The sequence below is a fragment of the Podarcis melisellensis genome, assembly GCF_964234715.1.
Source record: "Podarcis melisellensis genome assembly, chromosome: 10".
In the NCBI taxonomy this organism is placed as follows: domain Eukaryota; kingdom Metazoa; phylum Chordata; class Lepidosauria; order Squamata; family Lacertidae; genus Podarcis; species Podarcis melisellensis.
The window spans coordinates 4165874-4193396 of NC_138542.1; the positions used below are offsets into that span (position 1 = coordinate 4165874).

A 27523-nucleotide genomic window follows, 5' to 3' on the forward strand; every position below is an offset into this window, starting at 1 on the left:
TTCTTCTTCTTCTTCTTCTTCTTCTTCTTCTTCTTCTTCTTCTTCTTCTTCCTCCTCCCTCACAACAGCTCTGTGAAGTATGTTCGACTGAAAGCGAGTAACTCACCCAAGGTTACCCAGTCATCTTCATGGCTGAACAGAGATTTCAATTGGATCACCCTGGTAGTAGTGGCTGGTGGGGTGGTGTGGTGTTTCTCACCTGGATTCCTGATGATACCAAGAGGGAGAGAGGGGGCAGCAGGGAGGTTGGTGCACTGCAGGTGAAGGAATGGATTTCCCAAACCCAAAACTGACTGTGCAGGTATAGCCTTATTGGAGTTCACCGATTGGGTTGCGTTGCTCCCGGACAGGAGGAAGGAAGTCAAATGACACCGAGGCTTGGTTCAGAGAAAGAGTTCTTTATTTCTGCTCTCCGGAACAGCAGAAAGGCACTTGCCTGGTCAGTCCACAGCAAGTCCAAAGAAATGAGAGATTACATGCAGTATATATATCCTCCAGGCACCCTCTCCCCCCTTCCCCAGGAATCCAGCCACATCAGCTTGTACACACAGGTTGACATCACAGATGTTCCTGCTCCAGCACTCTTAACCATAAAAGTGTATTCCTTCCTATACTTCTGACCCTAAAAGGATATTCCTTCCTGTACTTCTGATCATAAAAGCATCTTCCTGTTCCTACTCTTATCTTGGAGCAAGAGGTCACCATCTCCAAGAACACCCTCTGGCGCTGTTCCCAGACTAGGTCTGTGCGTCTTTTGTGGTCAGGATATACGATAAGGCACAGACGTGTCTTCCCTGTTCTGCTGGTACAGTCAAGGCCATCCTTGCCATCACAAACTGATAAAGGAGAGGGCTCTGAGCACTTGTTTATACAGCTGGGTTTCGGCTCAAGAGCTCAAGTTAAAGCATTTTAGCTAAGGAAAAATAGGGATTTTGGTGCAGTTTCAAACTGCCTGCACAGTCAGTTTTGGGTTTGGGAAACCCATTCCTTCACAGGTACAGTACTGGAAGCATCTGATTGGCTCTGTTGTTGCAAGTGACTGCACTGATCTCCTGATTGCTGCAAGCTTCCTCCTTAGTTACCAGCAGCGATTTCTGCATTAAGAAGCCAGGTGAGGACCTCTACCCTGCTGGCTGCTATTGCTACTGGTCTACCCCACCTAATATCCACTAAATTATGCGGATAGGCACTGTATTGGAGCCAGAATTCATTAAATTTAGAGGCGATTCACTTAAACCAGTGGAACTTAATTTAGTCACTCATAATTATCATAGTCATCCATTACACTGGGCCCATTATGGCTAGGTTGGATCCAACGCAATATGTACATGATTAGAATGGAGGTCAGGAAAGCTATTTCCCCCATGAGGTGTGTGGATTTCAAGAGTGGGAGGGAGCACTTTGACCTGCTCAGTCACCTTCCAGTCAAACTATTCATCCAATCTCAAAATAAGAAATTTCCCTCATTGGGTTTGCAAAATGAACTACTTCATAGTCTTCCATGTGGAAGTCAGTGTACGCAGTCAGTACCGGTAAGTCAAACACTCTAAATAGGAGAGCCCCCAAACAATTTGCCTGCTCTCTTTGGCAAAAATGTTGGATGGTGTATGTATAAATCACAAAAATAATAATGAAGTGCTTGTTTCACATGCCCATTTATATATCTAACAATGTGAAAGATGAAATATATGGAAAAGCCCCCTTTAGAAATTTCTTTCTGAGGGCTGCATTACACCACTGAACATTTCGTTATTTTGTTTGATGAATCATAACTGGAATCATTTTGCAAACCACTTTGAGGTTTTATTACAATCAAATGGCATATAAATTTTGTGAAATAAATAAATAAAAATGCCTGTCTTTATCTCTTCCAGCACAGCCACAGTGTCTTCAGAGCTAACTGCAACAAGATTATAATGTTATTTACTGATGGTGGTGAAGAAAAAGCACAGGAGATTTTTGACAAATACAACAAGGAGAAAAAAGTAAGGTTCTTTAAAGTTCCTTTTATAGACATGGAAAGAAGGAGAAATTTGTTGTTAGCATTTCATGTGAACCTACCTTATTTGCAGTCTGTTAACCAATACACAAACCAAAACACAGCAGTCCCTCTCTGAATTTTGCTATACAGTTCTCCCACCAAAAAAACATATTTTTGATTTTGCGCTCAAAATTATTGAAAATAATGCATTCAGTTTTGCTTAATACATTATTAGAGATATGCACAAATATATATATGGATTTTCACACATATATTTTTAATAAAATCACAAACTGATATAGTAATGGAATGAAGTGACTAAAGAACTGGAGGGGGGGAATAGGGAAAAAAGCAAAATGGCTGGCTTTTCCATCCCTGGCATGAGTGATTTTAAATAAAAGGTTTTGGGTTGTCTTTTATATATTCTATATTTTCATAAGCTCATAGTGCTATGTTCCTTACAGCAAAGGATATACAATACAATGCACTTAAAGAGAACTAGCAAAGTACAGTTTTTGTTTATAAATTCTATGAAAAAATGTATCAAGTCAGTTTCTAATAACTACCACGTATGGATTAAATTTCGCACATTGCTGTAATGTTAGTCAGAGACCCTTCAAGTCTCTTATAAACTCTTCAGTGAGCCTTGAGCATGTTGAGATTGGTTCCTGCAGACAAAATAGGGAAGTAGTTAACTGCATAAGTCATGAAGGTTCTGGAATGACTCATGGATAGCTATGCAGTTTGGAACCTATTAGTATACAGATAGCAGCAAACAGGGGGCCTATTTCTCGTGGCATCCTGTATGTTAAACCTCTAGCATTTCCAGTTAAATGAAATGGTAAACTGGGAAAGGTGTCTGACTGAGATCTTGGAGAGCGGTCTGTTTCTTCCTCCTCCAGAGAGGATCCTAGCTAATAAATGCCAGTTTTCACCATTCTACCTATCAGAGATTGCATCTTTTTAATTGTCACTGAACTCTCTTAGATCCATCATTGCATGCGTACAAAATTTCACTATAGCTTTAATAACTTGAGTCACTATACCTGCCTCCAATATCAGCTTAATATCGCATTATATATCATTACAGTTTGATGTGATGCCAAACTGTGTTAGGATCCAGCTATTGGCTGCAATGGAAAACACATATATATTAACCAACAGTGTATGCACATGTGTGTATGTTAATATATGCATGTATACAGTATAGTATAGCATAGTATAGTGACTCTGGGGTTGCATGCTCATCTTGCTTTACTGGCCAAGGGAGCCAGTGTTTGTCTGCAGGCAGTTTTTCTGGGTCATGTGGCCAGCATGACTAAGCTGCTTCTGGTGAAACCAGAGCAGCAAACAGAAACGTCGTTTACCTTCCTGCCGGAATGGTACCTATTTATCTACTTGCACTTTGACGTGCTTTCAAACTGCTAGGTTGGCAGGAGCTGGGACCGAGCAACAGGAGCTCACGGGGATTCAAAATGCCAACCTTCTGATCAGCAAGCCCAAGAGGCTTAGTGGTTTAGACCACAGTGCCACCCGTGTCCCTATAGTATAGTATAGTACAGGTAAATCTTTCTGTTGGTGGAAAAATAGTGATGCAGTTGGTACTCCAAAATTTAAACGGGAGTCTCAAGGGCTTCAGGCCGAAGGAGCCGGCATTTGTCCACAGACAGCTTTCCAGGTCATGTGGGCAGCATGACTAAACACTTCTGGCGTAACGGAACACTGTGACAGAAACCAGAGCGCATGGAAATGCCGTTTAGCTTCCCGCCGGAGCGGTACCTATTTATCTATTTGCACTTTGACGTGCTTTCGAACTGCTAGGTTGGCAGGAGCAGGGACCGAGCAATAGGAGTTCACCCTGTCGCGGGGATTTGAACCGCTGACCTTCCGATCAGCAAGCCCAAGAGGCTTAGTGGTTTAGACCACAGTGCCACCTGTGTCCCTATAGTATAGTACAGGTAAATCTTTCTGTTGGTGGAAAAATAGCAACCAAGCCTAATCAGCTGTGTAGCATTAATTCATCAGTGCTCATTCAATTATTCAGTGTTCATTCCTCCATTGAAATTTGGCAATTTTCACCAATATTCCATTGAAATGCTTTTTTTTTGTTTTGTTGCAAGCATGGCTGTTTAAATTATTTTTTGTTTTTCCTTGTGCTTGTGCTTTTGCTGCAAAACTATTTGCGTGTTTTCACAGAGTGTCATCTTTTCTGTGACTGTCCAAATGAATATCGTTTGAGAGAAGAGATTCTATATAAATTGGATTAATGAGTGTAACATCTGTTCACTGAATGGTATATTTCACTTTTCCTGCAAAAGAAAAATCTGTTTTAGATGTTTTAGGAAACTAAGCTATACTTTGTTACTTAATTATTCCCAAGATAAAAATAGTAATTTTTCTGCCACCAGATTATATATTTTATGGCTATACTTGTTAATCTGTTAGTAAAGAACATTGATTAAGAATGTACAGAGCAAGTCCTCAAGTAACATGCATATATGCATTACAAGTATCATCATACTCTAGTGGGAAGGCTGAATACAGAAAAAGGCTAGATCAAGTCTACAGTGGGAAATGTGTGATTTCTTTTTCTTTCTTTTTTTAATGCTGCCCCTGCCACCTCCCACATTTTGGCATTGCATGTTCAGCCTAATCTGCAAATGCCAGCTTTGGGTTTCACAAAGTGGATTCCAATAAATTTTGTATATTGCATCCATGTTTTCTTTACTATTTTAAATTATTAGAACACATTTGAATAATTTGCATATTCTGAGTCTGCTTTTAACTGTAAACAGAAGCACAAATCCATTTATATCACAATAGTAACTGACTTAAATGGGAAGCCCCCAGATTTTTTAAGGACTTGATGACAATATTGGCAAACTCATTGAGAACGAAAGAAGAGCCATTCTTAGAAGAGCTGGATGAGGCCTGTCTCACAATGGCCAGCTAGATGCCTCCTGCCTGTTTGGGCCAGTTATTGTCAAAGAATCAGGCTCCCCCTCCCCCTGGGAGCAGCAATCTCTGGAGATTTAATACAGTGTATGGTTTGTTTCTTTTGGGGAGTGTTCAATGAGGCCACAATTTTTTCCCCTGAAATTCTCAGTCATTCTTACTGGGGGGGGGGGGCAGAGATAATGCCGACAGTAACATAGAATCATAGAATTGTAGAGTTGGAAGGGACCACAAGGGTCATTTAGCCCACCCTGGCAATGCAGGAATCTTTTGCCCAACATGTAGGGCTCAAACCCATGGTCCTGAGATTAAGAGTCTCATGCTCTACTGATTGATCAATCCCAATTATGTTTTATTGATTTTGTACCATTTATTTTTACTATACTTATTGTAATTATACTCAGGAGCAGCCAAGCATGGTGGCGTGTAGCTGTATAGCACTCTAGACGACAGCATTGTTTCCTCTTACCTGGATGATGCAGGGATGGGCAGGTGTGCTAGTGGAGCCAACCCACCTGCACAGCTCTGACCTCTCTGGCACTGTGCCCTACCCCTGCCCTGTCCTTGTAAGGGGCAGCAGCGCCGCTGTTTGGAGGGCGGCATTGCAGCCGTTCCTGCTTACACCATTCTCACAAATGCCTGAGGCAGCTCACACCAGTCAACAAAGCAAACATATCATAGTTCTCAAATCCACCCCTGTATTCTTCTGAAGTCCTTCAGGGTAGTGGAGACTGGCAGATGGGGGGATGGATCCAGCAGCATGAATAAGGAGTTGGGGTTACAACCTTAGTGTTGCAATAGGTAGAAGAAGGAGGAGGAGGAGGGAGGATCTTATAATAATAAAATCCCCCAGGAGTTTTGAACACATTCACGTTCCCAATGGCATCATTTGATACACAGGAGTGTCCAAATTTGGGAATTGAGCTCATTAAAAAATGAACTCTCTTTCTTTAAACTAAGAAAGAACAGAAAAAGCTTTTATCCCTGAGTTCAATATTGAGCTGAGAGCTTTCCCATCATTTACAATTGCGATAATGACTTTATTCAGCATACTGCAAAAAGTAAGAGTAAAAAAAGAAGTTTTACTGAAAATTGATAGGTGCAAGTTTAAATCTGTTTTAGGCAAGCAAAAGAAGTTGCTTATTCACTTTAGATATTCTGGATTTTATTTGCATTTATTGAACTTTCAAACTAACCTTTGAGCAGAATGCTCATTTTGCATTATGACTTCTAGGCATCATGTATATTTTTAAGACTAAACAATGCACATTGAATTAGGGAATTCATAAAACTTAATCAGATCTGGGACCTGTACCCTATCACTGATAGCACCAGAAGAAGTGTTTAATTAAGTCCCATGTTTCTACAAGATAGCTTTTTGCTATTCATTAACTTTGCCAAGTCATGTATAAGGAGCAATCGCAGGGAGCTTGCAGTTTTCTAGTGCCCTGTGCATTCATTTCCACTACTAAAAGTGATAACTAGAAAAGGCATTAACATCCTATACTAAAAATTTCATTGCCAGCTTTACTCTTCAGGTAAAGTTGCAAAGGGCACCTTTCCCCTGCCCACTTGATGCTTTGTCCATTTAAGCTGAATGGCAGAAGAAGTCTGCTGTCTGGTTCTTATATGGTTACCAGTTCGAACAGTTGTTTGCCACTTTGCTCATTCCAGGGGACGGATGACTTTGCTAGGAAAAGTAACCAGATCAGTTGCTACGTTTGTGTAATTTCACTATTCTGACATTATTGGAACAGCACTGGAAGGATTCACTGGGAAAACAGCAACTTCACCACTCCCATAATGTAAATGGCAACCCTAGATGTGTGATGTGATGCGCAATGGTTAGATGTATGCTCCAAAATCACAATCTGTTGCACTGTGAAATCAGATGACCCTGGACAATTGTACTTATATTTAAAGAGCACCCAGGTGAATGGCTCTCTTCCCATCCTAAATTGCAAAGTTTATACTTTGGCACAGCTTTTCTGTATTTGATATGTGCATATTAATTTACCTGTTTATTTTAGTTATTTTTGTTCAGCGCCTTAATCAAAGGCAGCTAACAAGTCTGAAGCAATAGAACCTTTAAAGCATCAATAAAACAATTGGCAACAGAAAGCAAATTTAATAGCAGCATCAAGTCAGGTTGAAAGCAGAAAAGTGCCAGATTCAGGGGTTTGGTTAATAATTTAACTAGGAGGGAACCACTTATGCTGGGCTGGTTGGGGTCTATGTACATTTTGTTATCTGGCAGCCCTACCTAGGTACAAAATACTGTAAAGCTTTGTGCAAAATATAGTTATGAATCCATGGGACTGAGCGTATTCACAATATGCTTCATTCACAAGAACTGGTAACAGGCAGTAGAGCAAAGATTTAAGCGCTGAAAGATGAAAGGCTAGCTTATATGCATTGCAACTACAGTGGTGCCTCGCAAGACGAAAAGAATCCGTTCCGCGATTCTCTAGCGGTTTTTTCGTCTTGCGAAGCAAGCCCATTGACAGCTTAGCGGATTAGCGCTACAGTGGTCTAGCGGCTTCTAGCGATCAGCTGTTAAGCGGCTTAGCGGCTTAGGAAAAGGGGGGAGCGGAAAAAACCCGCGGGGACTCGCAAGATTTTTTCGTCTTGCGAAGCAACCCCATAGGGAAATTCGTTTTGCGAAGTGCCTCCAAAACGGAAAACCCTTTCGTCTAGCGGGTTTTGCATCTTGCGAGGCGTTCGTCTTGCGGGGCACCACTGTATTTGAATCACAATTAGTAGGTCTGCAAATTTCTAAAGATTCCAGGAATGAACGTGACACAAAGTATCTAATATGCAATGTCTAAGTGAGACATGGCATCACGGAACTGCCTGTGTGTGTGTGTGTGTGTCCCCGTCCCTCCCTCCCTCCCTCCCTCCATCAAAAACTGTTGAAAGCCTGGCCTAATCCTTTCATAGTTGCCACTTTCGAGTATTTTAGAGGTGGGAGCATTTTATAGGTCCATGTCCTTCACACATGAGATACACTTAGCAATTATTCCATGAGCATTTTTTGTGCCTTTAAGATGTAGAAGAAATTCTATGGTTACAATGATTATGGAATACTCCTCTTACTGCATAACAGCAACCGTATTTTCTATGAACATATTGGATAGTTTGTGTCAGTATTAGAATATCTTGTGTCTCCTTGTTGCTTGGATCTGATAAAATTTCATCTTCCAGCAATGTTTGCATATCACGTGACATTGCCTACTCAGTTTTGCTTACATTGTTTTGTTCAACCTGACTTCTGTTTAACCTTCAAGTTGACAAGTTAGAAGAAAATAATAAACATTTTGTGCTTTCCCTGAACATCTAGGCTCTGAGAAGTGTCCCTATAAATTACTGGGTTCATCCTTTTTAGCTGGCATATGGTTATATTTAAAGTTGTTTTCTGTCTCTATAGATAACTTGCACCATAAATCCCTGGAGTTTTATGTAACCAAATTAACTCTGAGTAGTCGAAAGAACATGATAATGACTCCAGTGCGCACCATATCATTTCTGTATAATGATAATCTGCCTGTCGGTCTATCATCTATTCCAGGAACACCCCCATAGTGCCCTCCAGATGTTGCTAGACTACAGCACCCCATCTGTCCCACAACATCTGGAGCGCACTATGTTGGCTATCTTTGACCTATCCATTTATGTTGCCATGTTGACAATGTTATATTCTTCTTTGTTGAATGTGAGTAGACCCTAGCAATTGCAGAAATGTTGAGCTGCCTCCCATGTCTTCATCTGGATTCAGAACAGATGGCTGTGATGCAAACAGAAAGGTCTGGCACACGGGGGCACCAGCTGTAGGGGGGCGGAAGGGGCTTCGGCCCCCTCAATATTTGTCAGGAGGGGGCTGAGTCCCCTGCTGCCGCTTGGCGAGCAGGGGGCGCTGGGCAGGAAGTGTGGAGAGTGAAGATCACCCTCTGCGCTCCCCATCCCCTGCTGCCACGGGGAGAGCACTATTGTGCTGTGTGGGGTGGGACATGTCACTTGATACTGGCCCCCCTCAGTGTTGGGGGCAAGTCAACACCCCTGCTGACACATATGGGTTGCCTACCTTCTTCAGCTGAGAAGAACAATTTAGTGTGCACAAAGGCCTGTGACCATCCTGCCTTCTCTCCCAGCTGCCAAACACAGCAAAGCTGCAGATGCGCTGGGGGCCCTCCACTCTATAAATCCCCATTGATTGGCATCTCAATTTGGGGGACTTTTGCCAACCTATCTCACCTGGAGGTCATTCAAAATCAGTTTTTAAGAGGGATATTGAAACTGCCCAATTGTGTAAGTAATACAGCGTTACGCATGGAACTTAATATTGTATCCCTGGAAAATGCTCTGTGGAAGCACATACTTTGTCAATGGTTATCTCTGGCTTGTACTTGATACAATGTATGTGGAGAGATGATTTCCAGAGCCCATGGGTAAAAAATTTACAGCTGAAAATTACGGCAATGGGAATCTCCCCATCCAAATTACTAGAGCAGGACATAGTCCCAGCTAAAAGAACAGTAACCTGTAAGCTAGAGGAGATGGACTTGCAGCAGAAAATGGTCTTGGGCAATGGTACCTGCTCACCTCTAAATCTTGGTTTATTATCCCTCTTAAGGCTCCCAAACTATTTGAATTCCTTAACTTCCTCAGCTCATAGATATGCCTTTGTAAAGGAAAGATTCAACACCTTCCCATCGAACGTGCTGAGAAATAGATTCTCCAATGGACAGATATCGCTCTTATGTGATTGTAATTGTGGGGCACCGGAATCATTGCATCACATAATTTTTGACTGTGCTTTTCACTTACCTACTAATTGATGATGACCCCCTAAAATCACTCATGGTTGCCAGATTCCTGATCAGCGTCCTATCCCTAAAGAAGAGAAACGGTCTCCTGTGTGATTCGGATAACCCCTTTAAACCAGGACCTATGTTTTAGGTGATATCACCATTGTTTTAAACCATGATCTATGTTTTAGGCGATATCACCATTGATATCCTTGATTAATTTATGAGCAGAGGGCGATGTATAGGTTACAAATTTATTGTAATGTATGATGGTGGTCTTTGTTTTTGTTTTGCTTCGGTTACTGTTGTCTTTCGTAAGTTTTGGCGATTTTAAATTTGGAGGTTTAAGTATAATATGTTGGTATGGGAAACTGTCGTGTATCAGCCAATGGCCGTAATAAAGATCAATCCAATCCCATTGATTGGCAGCCAAGGTTTGGATTAGTTTAGTCCTTGGTTTAGTCCAGAGGTTTGCAGCTACCACCCCCTTAAAAAAATAAAATACTCAGCCCCCCCCCGGGAAATCTACCTTCTGTAAGTGAGCAAAAACAGAGACAAATTTGCATTCTTTTATATTTCCACCTACATCCTACAACATCATAAAGAAAGATGTTGTAAATAGGCAGGCAAGCTGTGATCCGCTTCCTGGGCCTGGTGAATCCGAAAAGGGTTCCCCCAAGCCCAGGAAAACCTCTTGCCTCCAGCACAACCACCGGATCCAGGGGAAGCCTTGTTGCTGTCCCACAACAGCGCCCAACATTGCGGTCAGCATCACCACACAGCAGATAAAGCAAGCACAAACAGCTTTTCAAAGATTTCTTTTATTTTTGCTTTACACTTCCACAGCTCCCTTATTTTCATTCAATGCCAATTGCACCAGAGGCTCCTACTGTCCCCAGGATTGTCCCAACACCCCCAAGGGGTGGTATCACCCACTTTGGGAAATGCTGGTTTAGTCAGCAGCTGAGGTTCAGTTGGAACCCTAGTCTAACTGTAGTGCTAGGGCTCAAAACTGTGGGGTTTTTTTTTAGTTTGCATTAGTATGCAAAAAGAGTTAAGTAATGATTCTCTGAAATCATTTGCAATGCACTTTATTTTTGCAATGCAAAATCTATGTGCACCCCTGCCTTCTGTCAGTTTCCCTGTTGTATCTGTAGCATGTCAAAGCAGTCGTTGTGTGGCCGGGGTAAGGGAGGGCATCTCCCAAACCAACCCCAGGGTGCTTAGTGGAAGTGTAGTGTCATCATCAATCCAGATTTATTAAACATAATACATGCCAAATGAAGGATAGGTCAAAGGAAAATATATTCTACAGATCTATTTTAAAACAACAATTCTGTGTATCAAATATTGTAGGTTGAGCTTTAATAAAAATGTTTATCCACTGGCATTAACCCCATCAAGAAAATAAAGAAAGCAGCAATTTATTTAATCTCCCAGAAAGTGTCCCTATTAAGGGAAACAGCAAGCATTCTCTTGTACTTATAAAAATTGCAATAAAAAAACATATGTGCAAGAGATTCAGTTTCACCCAAAGACATTTCATGAGAGGCTATTCTTTGAACCAAAAATGACATAGCATGACATCTAGTCAAATAGAAAAGGTTCTTTTGTAATTGGGCAACGATAATGGTCTCAAACTGGGAGTAATCCTTCACATTTAGCATACACAATCATGAGCCAAAAGAATTACAGATAGCATGTCAAGATCAATAGCTCAAATCCTTCACCCCAAAGAATGGCTCTCAGAAAAAAGTAGACTTTTTCCATGAAGAAGTAAATGGATCTACTAATGTTAGAGCAGAATGGGAATTGACGGAACTATTAGGACAAAGAAGAAGTCAGTATCTTAGAGCCAATTTCCAGGACAGGTTTGTCAAGCAACACACTTTGGAGAACCCAAAAATCCTCTCAAAAAGTCGCTCATAGTCTATGGAGGGATGGAAACAAGTAATACAGCCACTCTGTAGAAAAAATGGATTATTAACTTATTCTGAGGTATCGGAAGAGCTGCAAGAACAAGGGGCAAGGTGAATAATAATAAGTATAGTGTGTTAATTTGATTTTAGATGTAATAGGGGGAGGGGAGTTCACTTACGTTTATATTAGAATTTGTGTATCCAAAGTGCAGGTTCACAGCTCAAAAGCACTCCACCATTGCGTCTAGACTGAGCAATCTTGTTTGCAGTTACTGTGGGGAGAATAGTCCTTCCCCACTTCTCACATCTGCTGCTGCGACTAAAAGAGATTGAGGGTTTGTAGACAATAGGCGCTCCTTGGTCTTCCTTGCTTGCCCTGCTGTGACCATGGAGTCTGTTAAGAACTAGAGGGTGGGGAAGTAAGTCTTTTCCGTTTTCCTTCTCGGCAGCCCTTCTTCCAAGTTCTTGTTGGTTCCTGGATTTCCTCCGCCCTAGGAGTGGAGTTAAGCTGAATGTAGAAAGGGAAGAAGGGATCTGCCTGTTAAAACTTTACTGGTCAGAGACTGCAATTATAATAAAATCCTGGGTCACTGATTGTTAAGAAGACCAGCCGTCTTGAAGAATGTCAGACGAGCAACTCAAAAAGTGTGCATTGTAATTGAATTTAAAATTCACCTAATTTGTCTATCATTTTGCAGAAACACATTTACTCATAAGAATAATTGCCTATCCTGTCTGCTTCTCATGCATACATTTATTTAATTAATGGCTTGTTGTGCATGTAATGTCATAGCATCTGGTGAATGACACAGATTGATTAAGCTTTCCTCTTCATAAGGCCCCATTAGCTGAAATTGGTCCACTAGTATGAATTGGGAATATTTGGCAGTCTGCAAAACTGATTAATCCAACACACGAGATAGCATTTTTACAAACATTTTTAATGTTCTGAGCCAAATTTACAAATCCTGATTGCTTAGCTCAAATAATTTGAACGTAAGGGAAACCTAAGATAGGTACCAAAGAAGAAACCTGGGTCTGATTGTGGGGTGCAGTGTTTTCCCCCACAGAAGTGGACAGAGGCTTTTGGAAAAATATAATGGCTGTTGAAGGGTGCTAGAATCCATGCGCATTTACCATTTAAGTACCAAAAACATTGTGGGGCAGTGCCAGTTCGTTTAACCAATCTAAGCAAAAATAAAGGTGCAATAATTAAAGATGCACATTTTTTTGCGCTTAAATAAATATTTGCTGATTTTTCAAACTGGTTTTGTAATTTCCATTTCTTACAAGACCCACCCATTTTGGTGCTTCATTTTGTATCTCTATCATGAAGTCATGCATGAAAAATGCTTACGTTTTCTTGAATACTCACCATAATAAAGTGTTTCAGTTTATTGTATTCTTTAATGATTCTGACAGTAGTTACTTTCTTCTCCATAGAAGTGAACTGGATTGATTCCTTTGAAGGAATAAACATGGAAAACAACTGCTGTGTTTGAATGCAAAACAAAGACATAGTTTAGTGCCACATGAAATGAGCCTTGGGTTGAGTTCTCCCTTCCAGTCTGGCCACAAGGAGACTGGAAGAATCAATTTCTGTTTTAAACTGAACAGTTTGTTGTTTTATCTGAACTGGGACTCACTTGTTAGTTTAATGTTTGTCTAAGCAAGTCAGTAGCAAACCATTGTTTCTAATCCTAGTTTGGTTGCATAAGCCATAGTTTATGGCACCTGCATCTGCAGCTCCCTGAGAGGGAGCACGAGAGCCAGCTAGTGTTGCTAAACTATTGAGCTATATCTCAAACATTGTGTGGGAAGGGAAAATACACACAGATATGCAGGGACCACACATGATTTTTTTAAAAAATGTGTGTTTACTATTATTTTGATAGGGCAAGAATAGTTCATGAATCCATGATCTACACTGATGTCTAAAAAACTGCTGTCCTGTCATTATTTACCAGCAACCATTGGTTGTACTGTTAAGCAGCAAATGAAAATTGTTTCCTTTCTTTTTAAAATGTGGTTACAAAAGCTTTAAACCACCCTATGAATATGGGCACATGGCTCGCCACAGAACTTGTAAGGCTTCTGAACCCTATCAGGAGAGGTATTTGGCATTGCCATCTTCATTAGCAGATATGCCAGATATTATATAAAGGTAAGACAGCTAATAAAATTTGGATATACTTTAGTCGAAGAGCAATTCTATCTGTCATATTTGTTCTAGAAAATGCCATTCCACTGTCTTCTACTTGACACTGACAAGGGCTGTTTGATGCTTTTATTTTTCTCCATGTGCCATTCCTGGATTAACAGGTTGAGATCACAGGTGGTGCAAATGGATTAATGAAAGAAGCAGAGAGAAAACTTTAATTTAGCATTGGTGTTGGAACGAAAGCTATTTCCCCACTTAGAAACATGCCTCAGAAAAAGTGCCTAAGGGGCCATTATGGATTTATAACGGGGATTATGTTTATTTTCCGTTTGAATGATAGAACTCCAGATTCTCAGAACCTTGAAGCCCTTCTCCATCCAATATACATTCTATACATTCTATGAATGTGTCGACGGGGAAGGGGGCTGTTTGTGCTGGCCCACCACCCCTGTTCCCACTGGCTCCACCTTCGGATCTTTGTGGGTTCAGGAGATTTGAAGAGGGGACCTACATGCGTTCAGTTCCTCCATGCAATCAGGAATCTCACTTGAAAGTGCAATGGTTCCTTTGACCCAATGCACTGTGATCTGGAACAGTGAAACTGGCAGGGACAAGGTCATTGTGGATGCATCCAGCACATGCAGCCACTATTAATGACCCATCCCTTTGCCCCCTCCATGCATTCCTATAATGTGTGGAGGCAACTTCTGAAGAGCATAATCTGTGAGCCTAATTGACACTGCATTCCTGTAGAAGTGTATTCAGAGGCAAATTCCCTTGAGTTCAGTGGGAGTTACGCCCAGGTGAGCGTGTATATGATCACAGACTAAATGTAGCTCAGAGGAGCATCTCTATGAACAGTCTTTGCTTCTCATGCTTGCTGAGTTTTCTTTGGTATACACTTTTATTAAATGTGAGAACTTTGTGTTGAAATACTGTGTAAGCATGGGTTTCCTTTGCATTTTCATTAACATGCTTTAGGTAGGAATAGAAAAGACCTTCCTCCAGTTGAATCTGGAAAGAGCTTCAGTAAAACCATTTATTTGAAAGATAGATAGAAAATAAGTAGTTACACCCGCCACCCACAAATCCCAAGCTGAACTCATACCCCGCAAGTGTCCCAGAAAAGCTGGGACATCCCATTTTTTCCTGTGAGAGCACGATGGGCCTTCTGGTAACCGTGAACTTGCACGATTTCGCACCAAGTTTTTCGGGGTTGCGACCTTCCACAGCATCCCAGCATCTGGGGTGCCATGAAAACATAGCTCCGAAAAGTGCATCGTTTGGGCTCTGTGATCTCGCACAGGTCACGTGACTCACGTGGGAACACAGATGGGAAGATGCACGTCCCAGTTTGGGTATTCAGCATGTTGGAGGGTAAGGTCCTGTTTTTGCCAGTAGATGAATTCTCTCTTCTTCTTTTTTAAGACTAAATGCCGCTTTCTGCGTTATATCTCTATTCTGAATATAAACAAAAGGAAAAGAGAGGAGGATTTCTAGTTACCAACTATGTATGCTATTTATTACTGTTGTATTTAATACTGTAAACCCCCCCCCCAAGAATACTGTATAAAATTTCTCCCTTCGCCTTCGAAAGATGGGCTTTGATGGAAAGCTATTAATTACTGTAGAACATTGACAGTTAGGCTGAGTAGGCTATTGGGTTGTTATTATTATTGGAAAATTCTATCTCAGCTATTCTGCATCAAATCAAGTTGAAGGATGGCCTATATTTCGTCAGCTAAGATGTGATTTCCCTTCCACAGGCTGTACTCAGGCAAGAAACTTGAATAGATGACAGCCTTAAGCGAGTGGCCTGTGCAGTATGTTTTCTAGATGCTTGTTATTAAATGTTTTCAGATTTGCTTATCGAGGAAAAGACCCTTACTCATCTGATGAGCGGAGATTAAATCCTGCTGCTTTGGATGCAGAATCTTTTTCCTTGTTGGGAGCAGCATTGCACAGCCAGTGCAGAATTAAACCCTGGCCTCTTGCCCATCAGTGATTGTCAGCAGATGGAGGAGCGGGTGCGGTTTGGGGAAAACGGGCCTAACTGGACCCCCTTCTACAAAATGTGAAGGAAAAGTGAAAGAAGACCCAGCCGTTTGCTCCAGTCCTCTGTCCTGCACAGAGGCTTGGGGGAAATGGCCGTATCTTCAGGGCTTTTGCAGCAAGGCAGAAGCACATAGTCTTTTCCCTTTTCTCCCTTCAGTCCCCCAAGATATACAGAGGAACTCAGGGTAGGAAGGGAAGCAATGGCTAGACAGGCCCAAACATGCGGGCCTCTGCTCTTTCATTTTGATTCTCAATTCAGTATTTAGCAGTCCGTCTTCTAGTAAATTTGATTGTGGAGACAAGAGGGTGGTGGGAGGGAAATGCTTGCTTGGTGACTGCATTCAGGATTTCTTCCTCAGCTGTATTCATATTAGGCAAATTACCTGCTATTGACATCTGCTGTCTGCACTTGATGCAGCTAAACTCGCTCAGAGGAAAATTTAATTATAAGTGTGGACAGTTCCAAGTCATAAAAATGCCATTCTAGTATTTCCAGATAAACAGTCTTTTCTTTTCTGTTGCATAAAAGAAAATGTACATTATGTTCAGAGTATGAAAGTATAAGATTTTTGCTTTTAGTGTACATTTTGCATATCAAATGGATTTTCAGGTGAATAAACCCTATTTTAAAGAAGTGGCTGTAGAAGAGAACAATTAATTGGAATATCTTGGGAACATTATGGATCGGGCCATCTCTTGAGTTGTATAAGAAAAGCATAGACAAAAGAACATAGGAAGGACATCTCTAGATAGGAAGCAATTATCTAAATTAAAAAAAAAGTTTAGTGATTCTGATCTCATGCACTATGAGGATTGTATGACCTAGACATTTGAATACAAGCTTGGAAAGCTAACACACCTGGCTACGTAGTCTTGGTTTATCCCTGCTGAAATTAATATGGAAAGCCTCACATCTCGTTAAATCATATTCCTGTTGTTTTCGCCCCTTTTGCTTAAGATTGTATTTTGATTAATTGGATTTGGATTTGCATAAATGTTTATTATTTTTGAGACTTGTACATTATAAAATCAGCCTGTATCTGTCATTGTAGTAGATAGGATAGGAACTTCCAAGATGAAGAGATCTGGTAAATGGGCCCTGCTGGTAAATTAGGATTTTCTGTGCACCCTCCTTCCTCCTTTTAACTTTAGAAAACATTTAATTGCCATCAGAGGCTTGTGGCTGCAGGACTCACAGTTATGAGGGTAGGAAGCTGAAAGGAGAAGGCAGATATTGATACCAGTAGAACATATTGGAGACAAAGATTAAGAGGGGAGAGGGGAGTTGAAACCACCACTTTACATCTTTAAAAAGCTACCTTTAGTTTTCTTTCTCTTTTACTTGCAAATACACTAAATATTTCCTGATTTTCATTTCTGTTACCCTTCCCTTAAATACTTTCACTTAACAATCAAGGCTAAAGTTCTGAGCCCAGCAAAAGGGTGTACAGTATAGCAATGGATAATTGACATTCATTTTTGGAATGTAGTTGAGTGGTTCAATGAAATGCATGTCTGAAAGCAGCTCAGGATGTAAATGATGAACACACAAAGTGAGTGCCTTACTGACTTCTTGTGCTGTACTAGCTTGTCGCCATGTTCCTGTAATGTCCAAAGTCACTGTGTTTCCTTTGGCAAGAGCGAACATTGCCACTGACCATTTCCCAAATACATCCTTGAGTTTTAGCAGGGTCAGCCGGATTCACCTTTCAAATGCAAATATATACAGTACGGACCAGTTTTTCTTGAAATATAAAATAAGCTTCAAAGTCTTTATGCAGGGGAGACCTCTGCTCTGCTGTTAGTTTTCCCAGTAGACTTCTTTGAATGGGGCAGTAAAAAAAGGGCATACCCTTGATTGGTACCCTAACATGATTTAATTTGATCCATGTAAAAAAATCAAATTAAGCAATGAGCCTTGCTTTTTCCTTGGGGAAAACACAATCTATCTGACACATCCCCAGCTCTTCCACTAGGTGGCAATAATTAGATTCAGAACAAAATCGCATTTCAAATGTCAAAGGTAGTGACTTTTTTTGCCCATATATAATATTGTTAATAGCTATTAAGTGTGAAAGATGCAAACTTTTTTGGCAGCTAGAATTATTACAAAATAATGTTAATTGGTTTCATAATAATAATAATAATAATAATAATAATAATGTTAATTGATTAGGTAGTAAAAATCCTTGTTCATTCACCAATATGTTTAGAGAAATATGAATATTCTTGTCCAAAGCAATTTTTCAGGCTGATTCATATGTCTAGGGATTCACCCACTAACAGTACCTCAGTTTCATCAGGATTAAGTTTCAGTTTCAATAAAGTACATTATTTGTGGATGAAAGCAATTTATGGAGTTTGTCACCACTTGTTTTAATTGAAAATGAAGGAAAAAGCAGTTATGTGAGTCATGGTGCCCAGTGGCCATTCTGGGACATTATAAAAGTATAGAAGGAGAGAAAAGCATGGTAATTCACTGGTGAAATTCAGTTGTGATTATCTGGCATTCAACATGTTGGTTTTTTTTAAAAAAAGAATAATGTCTCTTGTATTAATAAACTTATTCAACTCCTCTTTTTGTATTTTCCTAGGTCCGTGTATTTACATTTTCTGTTGGTCAACATAATTATGACAAGGGACCCATACAATGGATGGCCTGCAAAAACAAAGGTATTGTGCACTTATTTCTCTTTATTGGAGCAAAATAGCACTGACACCGAATCAAATGAATGCCCTAAAATCACTTGTTGAAATGAAGCATTTTCAGCAGGCAATGAAATAACAGAAAAGTAGGTGTTCCTGACTGATTTTGTGGAAACAGCATTCTAGAGTGCTGGTGTCACCCAGTGAGAAGCCTGTTTTATGTTTTGTATTTCAGGTTACTATTATGAAATTCCTTCTATTGGTGCCATAAGAATAAACACACAGGTATGTTTGCAAGAATTTATAGAACAGCAATCATATTTGAAAGTCTTGCATGAGAACCAGTCACCACAATAGCTCACAGGGCTGTTTTTGGACATATTTTCTTGGGTGAGGCCTCTCAGCAAAACATTTTCACTTTGCTTTATTTTGCACAAGATTGATTCCAAATAAATCTGTAATAATTTCTGTGACAGAATATCCACTGAGCAACTCTCAGTGCCTTTATATAGATGAGGAATGGGAAACCTGTGGTGCGCCAGATGTTGTTCAGCTCTAGCTTCCATCAGCATCAGCCAGCATGACCAGTGGTTAGTGATGATGGGAGTTGTAGTCCAACAACATCTGGAGGGCCACATGCTGCTCATCCCTGGAATAGATGTTAAACCATATTATGGGGCAGAATAGAACCTTGCGTAGGGCTGAAAAAGAGATCCGAAATGCCACTCTGTGGTTACAGTTCTGCATGTCGGAGAAGAACCACTGCATTACCGTACCTTAAATTCAGAGACACTCCAGAAGGGCACTGTGAGAGAGGCCTCAAAAGCTGCTGAAAGATCAGAGTGAATCAGCAGGGCCACACTTCCTCATCTCTCTCCCAGTAGAGGTTATGAACCAGAGAATTTAGAGCTTTCTCAGTCCTAAAATGGCCCTGGCTTTGCATGAATGTTGAAGTCCCCCAGGTTGGGTGCTAGGGGACAGTCCAGCACAGCACAGCACTTGAGACCACCTCTGTCAACTCAGGCACAAAACTTTGACCTACCTCCAGGAACAGCCCTTCACATCCAGGGCACAGGCTTACTGGTGTGAGAGATGGTTTTGACGCATAAGAATTCTCCTTCTTACGCTGGTATTTCCAGCTTAGGTGATCTAGCCCCCAATTCATCCACAAAGGTCTCTCTAATTCACTATCAAATGATGGATCTGGAGTTCACTAAAGGCACCACCAGGTGGGAGGGAAGCTGACATGGTCACCCGGGTTGTGATGACTGAAGGATGGATGGCCCAGAAAAGGTCACAGCTGTCAAATGTACAGTGGTACCTCGTGTTACATACTGCCCCCCCCCTTACAAATGCTGCAGGTTACACGCTCCACTAACCTGGAAGTAGATGCCCCTTGTTGCGACCTTTGCCCTGGGATGTGAGCGGAAGTTGCACTCTGGTGGCACGGCATCAGCGGGAGGTGCCATTAGTGAAAGCTCACCTCGTTACGAGCAGTTTCTTGTTATGAACCGACCCCTGGAATGGATTAAGTTCGTAACACGAGGTACCACTGTATGTGGCCTTTTCTCCTTACCTGCCTCAACCATCCCACACTGGTGGTAACCTTCAACTCAAGGCTACAAATTAGGATGCCCCAATCCACCCCCCAAAATACAATCTCCCAAACCTGGGTGGCCCAACTCTTCATACCAATTGGGCTGCAAGAGTACTTCAACACAGAACCCGTGCACCACACACTGCCTTGTCATGTGGGGGTGGCAGAGATGGGCAAAAATTTGGCACCCCTCCCCAAAGCCCTCACGCTGCCTTCCAAAAGGCTAAACAAGACACTTGGCTAAAAGGCAGATAGCTGTTTATTTCCTTCTGATGGGAGGGTATTCCACAGAGTGGGTGCAACTACCGAGAAGGCCTTCTGTCTGGTTCCCTGTAACTTTGCTTCTTGCAGTGAGGGAACTGCCAGAAGGCCCTTGGAGCTGGACCTCACATTCTGGGCTGAGTGATGGGAATGGAGACACTCCTTCTGGTATTCAGGTCCAAAGCCATGTTAGGTCCAACACTTTGAATTGTGTTCAGGAACATACTGGGAGCGACTGGTAGTCACTTCCATGACTCTTTACCAGGCTCACACCACAGCCTTCCACACATCACTTTCATCTCGTTCTCCCACAGACAATACTCTGCGCATCTCAGACAATACTCTGCGCATCTTTCAGCGCCACTTTCCCATTTCTCACCCAGGCAACTGTCCCTAGGGTTATGGCGCAACAGAGGTTACTTTTTAGAAGGCTTTGCACCTGGGTTTTACTCATGGACATGAGTTTTACTCATGGACATTTCTCAGTCAACTGACTCAATGTTTGTTTTGACAGGAGTACTTGGATGTTTTGGGGAGACCAATGGTTCTGGCTGGGAAGCAAGCCAAGCAAGTCCAGTGGACTAATGTTTACTTGGATGCCCTGGTATGATCCATGCTGCCATGACATAACAAAAGAAAGTATACTTTGAATATGAAATCTTTATAATTAAAATTATTTATTTGCATGTCAGTCTTGCAGTGGGGTGGGGGGGGGGAAGTGGCCTATTCAATTTGTTTGATGCAAGTGGATGGGCTCAGGATTCAGGACCATTTCAGTGGAGAGCAAACCAGATTGCAAGAGAGTTAAATTCACCAAGGAGAAATGCAAAGCATTATAGACTGGAAAAGGAGTCAAATTCAGAAGCACAATGAGGGAAGGAAGGAGTGCTGGATATTGGCAAGATTGCACCAGCATTTCCAAGAATGACGAGGGAATTGTGTCTGTGATTCTGGGCCACCAAAGGTCACAACGGTTATCAGCAGGAGCATTGTTTCCACTTCATGCTTCTCTATTAATTGCTGTTAAGAGCAGTGCTGTGTTCACTTCTGGGAAGAAGGTTGACAACTTGGAAATGCTTCAGAGGAGAGCAAACGGATGGCTAAAAGATCTGAAAGGCACATCTTTCAAAACAGAACCTGAAGGAAGTAGGAAGCTTAGCCTTGAGAAAATAAGAATCTGTGGGTATTTAACCCTGAATATCTTCCATTACTAGGAAGTGGGTGGCAAAATGGTACGAACAATGTAGGCAAATAATCATAGGTGTTAAAAAGCTTTCATAGGTGTTAAAAAGATTTCAACTATGAAGTTCACCTAGCATTGGAGTTTGTGCAACTCTTTCCCTGAAGGAATGACATATATTTTAGTTTTAGTCTTGGGACTGGAGATATACTAGATATGGGGCAGGGAATCATTTGCTGTCAGGGTCATTCACAGTCCCATAGACCAGTGTTTCCCAACCTTGGGCCTCCAGCTGTTTTTGGACTACAATTCCTATCACCCCTTGCCACTGATCTTGCTAGTCAGGGATGATGGGAGTTGTAGTTCAAAAACAGCTGGAGGCCCAAGGTTGGGAAACACTGCCATAGACAATCTGTCAGAGGTTGCATGCTGGTGGGGGGCAAGGACGTGGGCCTTTTTCTTCCCCTTGTGCCCCACTGCATCAAATTCAGCCAAGGATTGCATTTGGCCCTGGAACCACAGGTTGCCCACCCCTGCACTGCCCTCCCCCTCCAACCCTGATTCCATGCATGAAAGTCACTCATTGTGTACATAGAAGCTGTGGGAGGGGAGAGAACTCTTGTGCTCAGGTCCTGTTTGATGGTTTCCCACAGACATCTGGTTGGCTACTGTAAATGCAGGATGCTGGACTAGATGGGTCAGTGGACTGATCCAGCAGGCTCTTCTTGCGCACTTCAAGCACAAGCATCCGTAGTAAGGGAGCCTTTGAGCCTGTAGTTACACACATGAACTGCAATCCTGATAATGAAGGCCACCTTGCTTGATGCACAGATGGCAGGAGGGATGCGCAAAACATCAAGGGTCTGGCGACTGGTCATGCCCCTTCTCATTGCCCTCATGTTGTTCAACATTGAAGCAAATGAACAACTGAAGTGTTTGTTTATTGTTTGTAGTGTGTGTTTATTGTTTGTGTTTTCAGATGGATACAGACACACCTGCATGCATATGCAGGTGCACACACCCTTGTTTGTACCAGACTTTCAGAATAAAGTGGTCTTGAGCTGGTAAAGAATCCCTGCAGAGTGCATATTCTTCAGCACTTGGCTGCTATAGTGAAATTAGCCCCATTTTCATCACATGCCTGAATCAAACTGGGGCCATTTTTGTTTTCTTTAACCCTGCTCAAGAGATCACAACCCCAACAGCTTTCTGGCTTTTTAGTTTATCACTAGGTAAAGGTAAAGTTACCCCTGCCCGTACGGGCCAGTCTTGACAGACTCTGGGGTTGTGCGCCCATCTCACTCAAGAGGCCAGGGGCCAGCGCTGTCCGGAGACACTTCCGGGTCACGTGGCCAGCGTGACATCGCTGCTCTGGCGAGCCAGAGCCGCACACGAAAACGCCGTTTACCTTCCCGCTGGTAAGCGGTCCCTATTTATCTACTTGCACCCGGAAGTGCTTTCGAACTGCTAGGTTGGCAGGCGCTAGGACCGAGCAGCGGGAGCGCACCCCACCCCAGGGATTCGAACCGCCGACCTTTCGATCGGCAAGTCCTAGGCGCTGAGGCTTTAACCCACAGCGCCACCTGCGTCCCAAAGTTTATCACTGGAAATGTGCAAAAGATGCATGCAGGAAACGGCAAAAGGCTAAGCATTGCCATCAAAAGCTTTTCCACTTAAAATAAATAGTGCCAATAGTGCCAACAGGTTTCACTTGTTACTGTGGCTTATATTCTGCAAACCTTGCTCTTATTCTTGGCCACGTGACCAGCTAAAGTTCCATTCTGGTAGGAAATAAGATGCAGTATCTCTTTGGGGGGGGGGTTGGGGTTTTTTATTTTAAAAAAATGTAATCAGCCTCTTATGAGTTCTCTGTGTCAAAGTGGACCAGTTTTTTTGTATCATTATAGTTACAATGCTCAGGAGTTCATTGACACTCTTTCTTGGTTGCTGATGAGGTACTTACTGGAAATGTCATGGAGAAAGTTCATATCTTCCTGCACATCCTGTTCTTAAATGTCAGCACTAAAGCAAGAACATGCAAGGAGAAGAGGAAAGTTCTGAACTGGGCCAGTGAATCCAAAACAATACCATTGTGTAACCATTGCTGCACTTCATATTTAAACAAATTCCCCAAATAATGTCCCTCACCCCTCAGCAATAAAAAGCAAATAAATTATATGAATATGCTATGACACAAAACAGTTATTCAAAAATGGGATCCCATTTCTTACGGTCTAATCCTAAGCAATCTGCTTCAGTTGTACCCATGCGTAGAGAGCTTTGTGCAGCAACAAATATAGTATAACACCAGCATACTCCCCTTGCCATTAAACTATGACAGTCTCCTTTCTTCTGCATTGCATAGTGGCAGATAATCCTGGACTACTGTGATTGGCCTTAGAATCACATTGAAGATGTTCCCATCCAGGGTATACCTCATTGTGCTTTTTAGCATCTCTGCTAATGTCGGGTGGCCCAAATAATGATGCTTTGATGGCTTCTATCCTTTTCCTATGTTCCATGTTCATGGGCAAGGTATTCCTAGACAGCAGAAGAAAATATGGCAGTGTCTGCACATACTTGTGAGACACTCACAGCTGGTTTTGTAGCTGTTTAATGCTAAAGGTTTCATATCTATATTTATCAATGAGAAGGTGTGTTGTGCCGGGGATTAGAACTCAGAAGCATAGGTCCAATGCTTTTTGAAAAAGCTTCCACATACATGGTTTAAACCGCAGGTGCATATATTTTCTTTATGAAATTTGATTTTAAAAATCGTTGTGCTTTTTATCCAAATGTGTTTTCGCTATTCATTAAATTTAAATGAATATGTACATGAATAGATATTTCTGTGTTCCGACACAAAATATGGACATGATCTCCTTGTGATCATTTTCTAGGAACTTGGCTTGGTCATTTCTGGAACCCTGCCTGTCTTCAACTTGACAAAAGACCAAAACGAGAAGCAGGTAGGTGGAGATGGAACCCCAGGAACATGTAAAATTGTCATCCCAACAAGCCAAACCATCTGAACAACTTGACTTGAAACTACTTCAGTGCACCTGATTTCCCTTTAAAACAAAAGTACTTTGATGGACTTGGAATAGCTTGCAAGTTATGGTGACAAACTTTGACTTACAAGCTGCCTTTAGAAATTGATACTTGCGATGTTTTGTGTTGTGTCCAGACCAAAAATAACAATGTCACATTTTATTACCAAATGTCCAACTTGGGGGGGGGGAGGAATTCAGGTCAAGCTGCTCTTTTATTCCATAGTGGCTTTTGCCATTGTAACAGTGTGACAGTATCATAAGGAAAATGTAATTGGAGATTAAAAATGGCATTGAAAAGAATGCTGCTAGAACATGCTTTGTGACAAAAGGAAGATCAGAGATGTTTACAAAAACTCTGGAATGATGAAATGATATCCTAATGTACAATAAATAAAATGTTTCAGGAATCAAGAGTGGACAGCCAGTCTTGTAGGGTAATTATAAGTGTGTTTTCAACAGTGTATGTTTGTTCCACTTGATTAGGCTGATCAAAATTTCCAAAATTTGGAAACTAGATGCCAATAAAAACATTCTAATAGAAATCAGGTCTATAGGACAGGGTTCATCTGGCCAGCCAAGCCACCAGAATGTACTCCTGCGAGTTTCCTATGGCAACAATGCCAGCGCAGAAGGGACATGTGCAGAGCATCAGCAAAGCAAGTGTCTGACATGCTGTAAGTCAGGTTCCTACATTGTTTCTACAACCCTTGATTCAGGGGTACATTGGGGCCACTGTTTTGATGAGGAGGTGTACAAATATCCCATTTCCAGATTCTCATGGAAGTTAGGATTTCTTGGACTACATCTGTACTAAATTTTCAGCTCTATAGTTCATGTGCAGGCATTCCACAGATGTTGATACCTGAGCGGCTGCATGGTTGTGTTTGAGCTTCTGTAATCATACAGCTGCTACATTGCTGTTAAATTCTTTGTTAATTAGCAACACTAGAGGTTCACAATGAAAAAAGAACAAAACTGCTGAAAGGAATGTAGAAAAAGAGAAGGACAGCTTTCCTGACTGTTCAGCCATCTGAGAACTAACGTTTTAAAAAATCTTTTCCCAGAACCAGTTGATACTTGGAGTAATGGGAGTTGATGTGTCGCTAGAAGAAATAAAAAAACTGACTCCACGGTTTACAGTAAGTGGCTTTTCCCACATCAACTATTTTTTAACTTTTGTTCAAGCTTAAGTAGTGTTCAAGTATCTCTTCCAGTCTATCTAATATCCTTCTGGCTGGAAGTCAAAAGATTGTTCGCCCTGCTTTCACCCTGTCATTTCCCCGTTTTTCTTCTCTTCTCTGGTGGTGTTTTAGAGTGATTATTGCTTTCCCAGAAAGCTAACATGCAGGGCCTTCCATGAATTGTCTAGTCTGCCCCAATATAGCCTGCACTGCAAGCATTATTTCATTGCACGTTATGTATACAAACAGGGTTTTTTATTATGACTTGAATAAAAAAGGTAGTTTTGTTTGTGTTTGGGTTAACACAGTTTCGATATTGTCAGTTTTACTGAAGAAAGGTTATTCAGGCTCTTTTGATGCCACAACAGTGGGCAGCACATTATAGTTATGCTTCTTTCTCCCCAGCTTTGTCCAAATGGATACTATTTCGCAATTGACCCCAATGGTTATGTGTTGCTTCATCCAAATCTTCAGCCAAAGGTATGTAAACCTTCTTAACTTCAGTTTGTCCAAAGAGGATGGGAGAAATAAATTAGACCACAAACATCTTTTATATATGAAGACAGAAGTTGTCCTTAGTAATGTCAGATCTAGTTCATGCCCACAAGACCATAGTAAGAGGCCTCTTTTATCAGGCAATCTAATTCAGCATTGAGTTTTCAGAGTGGCCAACCAAACGTCTGTGGGAAGCTGCAAGCAGGACCTGAGGGCAACTGTGTCCTCCCACCTTGTGATTCCCAGCAACCAGCATTCAGAAGCATGCCATATCCTCTTTTAAAGCCAGCCAAGTACACACATTTTTATATGCATTAAGCAGCGTGATCCATTAGCTAATACATTATTTTCTCCTCTTGGATGTGGACAGAGAATCTCTCTCTGTGGAACAGCTTAGTACATGTGAATTCCTTTCAACAGAAAATTAGTAATGCCATAAATTCTTCCTCAGAAGATCGTTTGTCCACCAATTCAGCCTTCCTCTGAATAGTCACAGGGAGACCATGAGACGCCGCCATGAGCATGACAGTTCTTTTCTATGACTTTATCTTTATACACTGGGATATGTTTGCTCCAAAACCTTCTGCAGTATGTAGAGGTTTCGCCGTAAGGATAGAAAAAATGGACAGGAAATGGCAATGATGCTAAATAATTATATATATATAAGGTGATGGTCAGTACTGGACTCCTTCGGGAGGAAGGGCAGGATATAAATTGAATAAATAATATTAATATTACTAAATAGTCACAGCAATCCATTTGAGTATTAAGCTGAAGATTAAGTGGAGGACCACCATGTTTCCCCCCAATCTAATGCCATAGCAGAGAGGTCTGTATGGGTTGAAAGTGATTCAACAAATGCGTTGCTATGGCATCAGGCCCACTAAGGCAGGCTAAAAAGCCAAAAGAGATAAGGCCTCCAAATGGAACTGGGGGGGAGGGAATAATGGAAATCTACCAAAATAGTAACATACACAGCATGTTTCAGTGAAGGTTTTCAGCTACACAAGAATACAGTTTTCCTAGTAAGGCAACACATCTCAATTTGATATACTTTCCTTGATATACTTTCTTCACATGGGTGGAGGGGCATATGCTCCTCTCTTACCACAAAGTAAGATCTCTTATAAGCACTTCAGGTGTGTATGGGGTCTAGGCATGAACATGCCGATTCACACACTCTTTCCTATGCCGGGGGGGGGGGGGGAAGGTTGCTTCTCTACCACACAAACAA

General features: G+C 41.6%; 1 protein-coding gene across 5 annotated transcripts in view; it reads left to right on the forward strand.

The window, feature by feature from the left end:
* CACNA2D1 (calcium voltage-gated channel auxiliary subunit alpha2delta 1) overlaps positions 1 to 27523 on the forward strand; it is a 369792-nt gene that overhangs the window by 286591 nt on the left and 55678 nt on the right. For all 5 annotated transcript variants that reach the window (XM_081927647.1, XM_081927649.1, XM_081927651.1 and 2 more), the window contains exons 12-18: positions 1875 to 1985; positions 18471 to 18549; positions 18758 to 18807; positions 20895 to 20984; positions 24461 to 24529; positions 25678 to 25752; positions 26200 to 26274. In XM_081927647.1, coding sequence (XP_081783773.1) covers positions 1875 to 1985; positions 18471 to 18549; positions 18758 to 18807; positions 20895 to 20984; positions 24461 to 24529; positions 25678 to 25752; positions 26200 to 26274 — 549 coding nt within the window. The remainder of the gene's footprint in view (positions 1 to 1874; positions 1986 to 18470; positions 18550 to 18757; positions 18808 to 20894; positions 20985 to 24460; positions 24530 to 25677; positions 25753 to 26199; positions 26275 to 27523) is intronic.